Source organism: Vipera ursinii (assembly GCF_947247035.1).
Source record: "Vipera ursinii genome assembly, chromosome: 3".
NCBI classification, from domain to species: Eukaryota; Metazoa; Chordata; class Lepidosauria; order Squamata; family Viperidae; genus Vipera; species Vipera ursinii.
The window spans coordinates 117,423,912-117,435,010 of NC_139516.1; the positions used below are offsets into that span (position 1 = coordinate 117,423,912).

General features: G+C 41.0%; 1 protein-coding gene across 2 annotated transcripts in view; it reads left to right on the forward strand.

Annotated features, from left to right (window-relative positions):
• ALOX5 (arachidonate 5-lipoxygenase) overlaps positions 1–10,825 on the forward strand; it is a 97,442-nt gene extending 86,617 nt beyond the window's left edge. For both annotated transcript variants that reach the window (XM_083357544.1, XM_083357543.1), the window contains exons 13-14: positions 3,601–3,771; positions 10,163–10,825. In XM_083357544.1, the coding sequence (XP_083213670.1) occupies positions 3,601–3,771; positions 10,163–10,342 (351 nt within the window). In that variant the 3' untranslated portion in view covers positions 10,343–10,825. The remainder of the gene's footprint in view (positions 1–3,600; positions 3,772–10,162) is intronic.
• The last annotated feature ends 274 nt before the right edge of the window (positions 10,826–11,099 follow it).

Here is an 11,099-nt window from a genome sequence, read left to right on the forward strand (position 1 = left end):
CCCCAAATAAAACTTTTCCTGGCTTAGGCAATTTCCACTGTTGACCCCATCGTCCAATCAATCTCCAAGAAGATGTTTTTGAAGCAGCCACTCAGATCATAGGCTGGCTCGCAGCTGCATTCTTCTCATAGCGAGGCAACCTTGAAATGCCATCTCGGAGAGGCACCTTCACCTTTGTAACTTTCACTTTCTCCGCCCCCCAAGCATTCACCCTCACCCTCCTCCTCCCAGGGTTCATGGCACACAGCTACGAACATTAGACGTGAGATGGCAGTTCTGACATTTACATTCAGTGGTTCTGAAATTACATTTGCCAGCTCCTTCAAAACCTTTGGATGAAAACTATCTTCAAGTGATTTGTACTCATCCAGGGTGAATAGGTATTCCCTTATTAATGCCTTGCCTATTTTGTCTTGTATACCTGTTCTGTCTCTTTCAGTGCTGCTTTTGATAGATAGCATTGCTTCTTTCTTTTGCATAAAAACAGATGCAAAGTAGGAATTTAGTTCTGCTTTCTTCCTGCTACCTGTCACTGTCATCTGCTTCCATTAGTTGGACCTGTCGTTTCCTTGACTTTCCTTACATTGATCCTTACATAGTGAAAGGAATTAGTTTTAACTCATTCTGGGCCTTAACTTTTCTGACTCTCTCCTTGAGCTTTGGGCTGTTTACTGGTATTCTTAATTATGTGTCCCTCTTTCCATTTTTTTATATTTGATGTTTTTGTCCCTCAACGTCTCAAAGAGCTCTTTATGCAACCATGCTGGTCCCACCTGGAGTCTCTTCTTTTTCTTTCTCTGTGGCATTGTTTTTCTTGGGCCTTCATTATCTCATTTTTCAGGGTTTCTCAGGCATCTTGAACTGTTTTTCCTTTTAGGATATCCATCTATGGAATCCTCCCTCTTAGCTTGTTGAAGTTAACTCTCTTAAAGTCTAGTTTGACTTCATTCAGTTACTTGTGGTTGCATTTTGGTGAATTCAAGTATGTCATGGTTGCTCTTCCCCAAGTTTCCCATAACTTGTGAATCCCTCAACCATTTCCTGTCTGAGACGGTATAGGTTCTCCTGCTTCAGCAGGGGGCTGTAAAAGACCTCCAAGGTTCCGTTCCATTCCATTCCATTCTATTCCTGACCCCCTAGTTCCCTCCTCTACTTTTTGCATGACAAAATTGTCAGGTAAGCACATCAGGAACCTATTTGATCTCCTACTTGCTGCAGAGTTTGTTTCCCAGGTGATGTCAGGATAGTTAAAGTCCTACAGCATGGGTCTTCAAACTCGGCCCTTTTATGACTCATGGACTTCAACTCCCAGAATTCCTCAGTCAGGCACACTGGCTGAGGAATTCTGGGAGTTGAAGTCCATGAGTCATAAAAGGGCCGAGTTTGAAGATCCCTGTCCTACAGTGTTGGGTCTCTTGCATACCTTAGCTAATTGATTAGCAAAGAGTTGATCTATTTTCTCTGCTTGGTTAGGTGGCCTATAGTACACACCTGTAGCAAAGTCATTGCTTTTTCCTCTTAATATTTACCAAAATACTTTCAAGAAGGCTTTTATCCCTTGTATTCTGTATTTCTCTGGATGTGTACTGTAGTAATTCTTTATATACAACACAACCCCACCTTCTCTTTTATTGGGTGTCTTCCTTTTCAACAATTTGTATCCTATTCTAGCTGTGTGTTCAAGGCATGGGTTCTATCACACTAAGTTTCAGTAACAGAATTTCAAGTTCTTCCTGTTTGTTCCACATATTATGAGCATTGGTACAACCACATTTGAGCCCAAAATTTATATTGCTAAGCGAGACATTTGTAAAGTGAGTTTTTCCTCATTTTACAACCTTTCTTTTCACAGTTGTTAGGTGAATCACTGAAGTTTTAAGTTAATAACACAATTATTAAGTGAACCTGGCTTCCTCATTGACTTTGCTTGTCAGATGGCTACAAAGGTGATCACATAATGCTGGGATACTACACCTGTCACAAATATGAGTCAGGTGCTGAGCATCTTAATTTTGATTGTGGGACCATGGGGATGCTGCAATGGTTGTAAGTTGTGAAAAATGGTTATTAAGTCACTTTTTTCAGCACTGTTATAAACTAAACTAACTGTTATAATCAGTGTATATACAGACATTATATACAGACATTTGAGACCTTTATAGTTTTCTTAGTTTTGCTGCTTATCTCCTAATTTGTACTTCTTGCACACCTCAGCTAACTGTTTAGCTGAGGTGTGCTACTCTAATCTGAGGCCCTAATTTATCTCCTGATTTGTACTTCATGTTCCCCTTCTCATTACCTGATTTGTGTTTAGTCCTATCAGTTGGTCATCCTTCCCCACCAGTTTTACCTTAAAATACTTCAGATATGCTGAGCCAGGTATTTTTCAAATGTATTCTTGCCAGTCTTCATGAGGTGCAACCCACAGATTCCTATTGCTATTGTCTCTTCCTCTTCTTCCTCATCTTTTTTTTATTACTTGCATCTCCCCCAAATTCTCTACTTTCCTCCCCAACATGTCTAACAGCTTTCCTTGCTTCTTGCAAATTTGTTTCCAAAGTGATTAATGGGTACATTGCCTCCACTCACCCAATCCAAGATGACTCAGGGAACTGTAGCCCACCCATCATTCCTTTTAAAGACCAATTGCTCCAACTATTTCACCCACAGTTCACTTTTCATCCCTCTTATTAGGAGGCTTTGTTCTACCTACGTACTGGTACTATAAATAGAAATGGTAGAATTCTAAAGGGACCTCTTTCTCCTGCAGATCCCCAATGGCTTTAAAACGTAACGGGTGCTAGTCATTATGTCCTGCACCATGTTTTGGAGCCGGTCATTTGGATTGGGGGAATTAGGGTTTTGTTGGTAAGTGTACCATTTGGTGCAGACTTCAGGGTATGTTAATATGATCCGCTCGATCTCTTGATCAGACAAATTGTACTGGAAGCTGAGTTGATGTAGCCTACATGTCCTTTGAGTGGGGTGGGGCTTAAGACCCCCAGATGTGCAACTATCTGTTTCAGCTCTCTCCCCTTAAAGGGGTATGAGTGACTATTTCCCATGGCTAGTTTTGGACACTTCTGTGCCATGTTCTCTGATTTCCTCTACTGCAGAGAGGAACAAGCCACCTCTTTCTGAGCTACTTTTCTCCACAGCACTTCCCTGAAAATGCCAAGTGGAAGTTAATAAACTCAGCTTTGTGGTTTTAATCAGATTAGAACCCTGCTGCCTGAAACTAACCACGTTGTAATCAGGTTCACACTGAAGCCACTTCTTGTACTCAATGCTGCCATTTTCATCAGGATAGCAATTGTGAATAGTCACTAAACAAGGACTTCCTGTATAAAGTTTTCTACTTTTCTAATAGTGTAAGATACAATTCATGAGGAGATAGATGCAGGAATGCCTCACAATTATTTCTGTGTAAACAGGAGTATATTCCATTCACATAAACATTCCTGACTATCTTTAAGGTCACTTAATTCAATAGACAGATTACATGCCTTTTTGCAATATTTTTGTTCTATTATTTCTTCATTTAATTTCTTAATGATGCCTAATATGTTATCTCACTAGCTGTTGTCTTTGATTTTTCAGTATGATTGGTGTTCCTGGATTCCAAATGCTCCTCCAACTATGCGCTGCCCACCACCTACAGAAAAGGGGGAAACCACCATTGAATATATCATCAAGAGTTTACCTGACAGGGGACGGTCTTGTTGGCATCTTGGTGCTGTTTGGGCTTTGAGTCAATTTCAGGAAAATGAAGTGAGAATTGTCTCAGTATCTAAATGCTTTTTTTATTTATAACATAAAAGTAAAATCCAGACTCCACATTCTTCCTGGAAATCTGTTAAGTATGTTTATGTGTTTTAGTAGACTAGAGGAAAGTATTGTGTACATGGACCTCAAGGAAAGCCTTTAATAAAGTGCTAAAAATATTCATAAAAGTAAAATAAGGGCTAGATGATACTACTGTTATAGGGATTAACAGTTGGCTGAATGTACACACCTAAATAATTATATAAATAACTCTACTTCATCTTGGAAGGAAGTTTCAAGTGAAGTTCCACAGGACTTCACTTGGGAGCTTCCTTCCAAGAAACTTCACAACTTCACAGGCTACTGCTCAACATTTTTATCAATTATTTGAATGAAGCAGTACAGGGGCATTTATAAAATCTTCAGGTAGCACAAAATGGGAGTAACTAATACTTTAGTTGGGAAGGAAGTTCAAAAAGATCTAGACCAACTTGAACTGTAAGTTGAAATGAATAGGACGGAATTTAATACGTCATATAAAGTTCTGCACCTGAAATAGAAAAACCTAACGGCCAAATATAGGATGGGGGAAGGACCCAAAACAATAGGTTAAAATTATAATGACTCGGCGTAAAATTATAAGGAAGGAGTTCAAGCTACACTTCAGTGGGAATATGCTTGTCAGCTGGTAAAATGGGCTGTCAAAAAGTGTCTAAGACAATTCATCGGGGCCAAATGATCATGCCCATTTCACCCCAGCTTTTCCAGCTCTGCTGACCCACTGTGGGCCTTTGTCCATAGCTGACCTTCCACTGGTGAAATACTGCTGCCATTATTATCACGCTGCTTCTCCAACACTGCCTAGTCAAGGTTGATGCACTGTAACACAAAGCTGCACAGCCAATTCCCCCCATGGGACAATTAAATGCACCTCTGATGCTTCTGGCACACTTCTGGTGCATGCCCTCTGACGAGAGGGGGAGGGGGCGTTGGGACCAACAGTGCTGGAAAGCAGTGGCAGTGCGGCTTTGGCAACAGCCAGCAACATTTGGCCATTCATGGGGAAGGTGCAGGTGTGGTTAAGAAAAGAAAAAAATAACGACTGATCTTTCTTCTCTTCTGTGTGTGTTTATTGAGAAGAAAGTTAATAAAAATGGGTTATTTATACCAGGGGTCTTCAAACTCGGCCCTTTTATGACTCATGGACTTCAACTCCCAGAATTCCTCAGCTAGGCATAAAGTCATAAAATGGCCGAGTTTGAAGACCCCTGATTTATACAGTTGATTGAAGAATTGCTAAGCCTTCTTTACAAGTACATTTGAACAAGAACCAAACTAAGAGCTAAGATGAAATTGACCATGTTGTGTAAAACTAAGAGCTGTCTTTGTGTTTGTATGTGTATTAAAGTCTTTGTGTGTCCTTGAGGTGAAAGAATAGTGAAAATACTGCATGGAAATTGATAAAATGTTTATGAAGCTGTCAAATGTCTTTTATCACCAGAGACAAGATTTTAAATTTTGTTGGGAAAATGTTAAAATAAGCTTAAAAAAATACATTCACCGTGCTTTGCCTGGTCAGCAAAACAGAGCAAAGAGAGCCATGTTCCTTTTTCTCTCCCTGTGCCTTTAATAACAGCCCAAGATCCATCAGGAGGGCATGTTCTAAACCAGGGGTCTTCAAACTCGGCCCTTTTATGACTCATGGACTTCAACTCCCAGAATTCCTCAGCCAGGCACACTGGCTGAGGAATTCTGGGAGTTGAAGTCCATGAGTCATAAAAAGGCCGAGTTTGAAGACCCCTGTTCTAAACTCATTTAAAAGTTTTTTTTTATTTTGGATTTTATGTATTGTGGGTAGAATTTGTCTGTCTGTAAATCATGAGGTATTCCTATCCGCAGATACCTACTTATTTCCCAGTGATATATTTAAGCCTTGGATTTTCCAAATTCTGCCTGCATGTAATCCACCCCACCCCACTCCACGTCTCTGTCTCTGCCACAGATTTCTATTGACCTAATCTGCCTCTCTAAGTCATTCCGTTTTTTCTTCTTCCTTTAGTATACCTGTCAGACCCCAAAACCCCTCACCTATTCTCTTTTGCCTTCTATTGTTTTGGGGCCTGCCATTCTGTTGGGGGAGGGGGTGCATGGAGGAATATGTTGGTAACTTTCGCTTTCCTCTTTCTTTGTCTGGCCTCCTCCCTCTGAGTATGGAATGCCGTCTCCTTATCTAGGAGACAGTTGCAAGGAAATGAAAGCTGGAGAAGACCTTGAGATGCCCAACTACCATACCAGTCAGCCGGCCATCAAGCCCTGTGGATTGGCTGGAGTTCAAACGGACATTATGACTTTGGTGGGAGGGGGCATATTGCTTGCTTAAATTATATCATTCAGGTGGGCTGTTCTTCCGATCTTGCCTTACATTCCCTGCTATCACTAGTCCCTAATAAAAGTTCATTTTGAGACAATGCCTGTTTGAAGAGTTCTGCTTTCTTGGGTGATTACTTGAAGTGGGTCCTGACAATATCTCCATACCTTCTGTAAAAGGTGTTGATCCTAATCAATTGTATCCTAAGCAGTTGGGAGCAGGGCCAAGGCATTTCTTTCAATGTGTATTGTGCACTTGCTTATTTTCACTTGTTGATTATAGCTCAGGATTCAAAGGCTTAGGGAAGTGTGGGAAAGGGCTGCAGATGTGCCCCCACCCCTTCTTTCCAAGCATCCCTGTATCTTGAATTCTGGAATGTGAAGCCTGGACCTCACTGTTGCCCAGTTGGGATCATATTCTCCTGATATTCTGGGAGTTTTTTAGGCAATTTCTTAAATCTTTTGTAGCCTTTATTAAGGTCCAGCTGCCTCTCTTGATATTTTTCTTGTGGTATCTGCCCTGCAAATTCTAAAGATTTCCATTTCCCCCCCCCCCCTTTCCCTCAAGAAATAGGGGAAGCGTTCTGCTTTCAGAAATCTTCTGAATAACTTGCTCAAAATATGTTTTTCTGACTATAGTTTGTTTGGCAATGTTGCAAAGAAACAGCTATGGATTAATTCTTGGTTGATTTAGGTTGTTGAAAAAACTGCAAATCCAAATATTGAGTAATATTTTTGCTTAATGCAACTTAGGATCTAATAAAGCATGTGCATTTGGAACTCCCTGCTATTATAAAAGGTGACAAGTTATTGCTAAATATGAGTATTAAATTTGTTGCTCTTTCCTTGGAACCAAGGGAAAGAAGGCAGTTTTTTTTCCAGTTTGGTCTAGTGGTTAAGACACTAAATTAGAAAATAAAGGAAATTAGCAAATCCTGCCTTAGCTATGAAAGCCAACTAATGTCCTGGTTATCCTCTCTCTTAGGAAGGAGGCACTAACTAGCCACTTCTGAAAGTATTTGTATTATATTATTAATTTGTATTAATAATTTTTCCTGCCAAACCTGGAACAGTTGCTTCCTACTCCAAGTGACTGTAATAAATGAACCAAATTTTAAGTTCCTTTTTAGAACAAAAGTTCAGAGCTTTCCCCACAGCTGCTGCAGTTAGGAAAGAGCAGTTGTTTCTCTAAAAAAAGACTTAAGCTCTCTATGTGTGTGTGTGGGGGGGGGGAGACTTACCTTTTGCACTTGTTGATTAGGATTTACACCTTTCACAGAAGGCATGGAGATATACTAAAAGGAAAAGAAAATAGGGAATGACTTAGAGATACAGATTAACTCAACACAAAACTGTAAAGCAATCAAGTAAGAGATGAGGAGAGACAGAGAGGTGGAGTTGGAGGGGTGGAAGTGGGCTGTTCCTAAAGGGACAGGGAAAGAAAAGGGAATATGACTCTCTTTGCCCTGTTTTGCTGGCAAGGCACACCAGGGTGAAGACATTTTTTATGACTTATTTTAACATTTTCCTAACAGAATTTAAGGGACGCGGTGGCTCAGTGGCTTAGGACGCTGAGCTTGTCGATCAGAAGGTCGGCAGTTTGGCGGGTCGAATCCTGAGTGCCGCGTAACAGAGTGAGCGCCTGTTACTCGTCCCAGCTTCTGCCAACCTAGCAGTTCGAAAGCACGTAAAAATGCAAGTAGAAAAATAGGGACCACTACGGTGGGAAGGTAACAGCGTTCCGTATGCCTTTGGCATCTAGTCATGCTGGCCACATGAACAGGAGACGTCCTCGGACAAGTGCTGGCTCTTTGGCTTTGAAACGGAGATGAGCACTGGCCCCTAGAGTCGGAAACGACTAGCATGCATGTGCGGGGGAACCTTTACCTTTAACAGAATTTAAAATCTTGTCTGTGGTGATAAAAAACATTTGACAGCAGCATAAAAGTTTCATCGATTTGTTTCTATGTATGTATTTGTAAGACAAGTTTCCTTCCGTATAAATTTAGTTACATAGTAAATTAGAGCAGAAATTGAGAGGGGGAAAAATAGTATAGCGGAACAAAATAAAAATAATGCAATACTTCCAATATTCTGTTTCTGACAGGTGGTGATGACAGTGATGGTTAAACATTTGAGACCATTTTATTATTACAGTCAATCACAGTAGGCCAGGCATGTCAAACTGCCGGCCTGCGGGCTGGATGCATCATGACGAAACCACACCCACCCTTTTGCCCAGGTTCGGCTTGTGCGCCAGTTGCGGCCCTGTCTGGACCGAGATGCCCTATGCACAGTCACTCATGCACTCGTGACCTCCTGGTTAGACTACTGCAACGCTCTCTACATGGGGCTGCCCTTGAGGACCACTCGGAGGCTTCAGCTGGTGCAGAATGCAGCCGCACAAGTTGTGATGGGAGTCTCCCGATACTCCCGTGTAACACCTCTTCTCCGCGAGCTGCATTGGCTTCCAGTTGCCCTCCGGGTGAGATTCAAGGTGCTGGTGATGACCTATAAAGCCCTACATGGCATAGGTCCGGATTATTTTAGGGAGCACCTACTGCCAGCATCAACTTCCCATCGTCCTGTGCGCTCCCATAGAGAGGGCCTCCTTAGGGTGCCGCTGGTTAGGGAATGCCGGCGGGTGATCCCCAGAGGGAGGGCATTTTCTGTGGGCACGCTTGCCCTTTGGAATGCTTTACCTGTGGAACTCCAGACCGCCCCCGATCTGCGTTCATTTCGCCGGGACCTGAAAACCTGGCTTTTCGATCTATTAGGCCTGGACTGAAGGGGTTTTAGCTTTTTAATATTGTTTTAATTGTTGGGCTTTAATTAATTTAATTCATTTTAATTTTATATTATCTTTTTATATTGTCTTTTATATGCTGCCCTGTAAACCGCCCTGAGTCCTTCGGGAATAGGGCGGTATAGAAAACTAATTAAATAAATAAAATAAAAATAAATAAATAAATTGCCAGCAATGGGGGAAAAACCGCGATACGTCGCGCGATGTCACGTGATGTTGCGAGTTTGACATGCCTGCAGTAGGCATTACTTCTTTGGTTTTTACAGTATGGTTACATTATTGCCAATATTAGAAATAAAAAAACGCCGTCACCTCATCAAATTAATATGCATGCACTGAATTGATTCAGAAGCATTGTATTTGTTTTGTTAAATTTGGGGGGATTACCCAACTAGCAGATAAACTCTTACATCCAAAGATGTACCATACTTTCTCAATAGAGAGCCCTACTCTTGAGAACAGTCTTTCTAGCCATCTAAAAAGCTTCAAGACCTGGCCTCTTTTGTTCATAAGCATTGTAGTAGTGAGGTTGGATACCTGTAAAGTTGCATAAGATGGGTATCTATATAAATAGAAAGGAGTGAGTGAAACAATGAAATAGAAACAAGAAAATTTCAACAAGACCATTCAGAGAATTAATTTGATTTGGAGATTGGATCAAATTATCTTTGAATTGAATCTATGAATTAAAAATTTGGCACAACACTATAGAATATATAAAAGGTTAAATGTACTAAAGCAGGGGTGTCAAACTCGCAAAGTCACATGATGTGTTGCAACATATTGCAACTTTTTTACCATTGCCGGCAATGGGGTGGGCACGGTTTTGCTAGGATGCATCTGGCCCATGGACTGGCAGTTTGAACTCCCTGTACTTAAATAATGACAGCAAGAGCAACCAGCTTGAGTACTGATAACAATGACATTGAATTAATACAGGGGTAGGCAACCTCGGCTCTTTTATGACTCATGGACTTCAACTCCCAGAATTCCTCAGTCAGCATAGGAATTTTGGGAGTTGAAGTCCATGAGTCATAAAAGAGCTGAGGTTGCCTACCCCTGAACTAGTAGATAGCTTTTGTGTTTTGAATTCAGTCACCTACATCAAAGGATCCAGCAACTACTATCTGTTGGTATATTCTTTGGTATATTCTGATCATAACCTTTGTAAAACCTTGTCAACTTTTTCCAACATATTGCATTTTTTTGGTCTTCTCCATGCAGGTGTTTCTGGGAATGTATCCAGATGAACACTTCATAGAGAAGCCAGTGAAAGAGGCCATGAAGAAATTCCGCAAGAGTCTTGATGGAATTGCAAGTTTCATTGCTGAACGTAACAGGAACAAAAAACTTCCCTATTATTATCTTTCCCCAGATCGAATTCCTAATAGTGTGGCTGTCTAATTTTTTTAAAAAATTAAGTCGGTGTACCTAGCCAAATGGAAAATTATGTAAAGCATAAAAGGATTGTAGCCATTTGTATGCTTGAGCAAGAGATTGGACTAGAAGACCCTATTATTATTATTATTCTATGTTCCATAATAGAGGATTTTTACTTGTTTGTTTAAGAATGTACTTAAAAAATTAAAAACTTGCTGCTATGCTATTATATTTTAAGTAAGATAAAATACAATAATGGCTAGGTATTGCTGAATAGAAAAAAAATTGAACACTGTACAGTGCAAATATATGTTAATGTGACCTTCAAATGTTTCTAAACTACCCAGCAAGTCTAACCAGCATGATCAGTGGGAAAAATATCAGGAGCATATTTCAAGGGCACAGTTCCCACACTTTCACCAAGAATAATTTCCATTTTGTTTATTGCAGATTTGAAAACCAGTAATAATATGCATTAACATCAATAAAATGTATAAGCTTCTGTCATCAATAATGTGAAAAAAGATGCTAAAACAATGGGATTCTATAAAGCAGGGCTTTTCAACTGGTGGTACGCGTACCACTAGTGGTACGCGAGCACCTGGCTGGTGGTACGCGGTGTTGCCTTCCTCCTCCCGCCTCCCCCCACCTCTTCCCCCCCACGCTCCAAGCGCCCTACACTGGCTTCCGAGCATCCCGCAAGCGAGTGGAAAGCAAGCGAGTGAGCGGGGCGGGAGTGCGGGGTCAGGGTGTTGCAAGTACCGCTGAGCTGCGCTTCTCC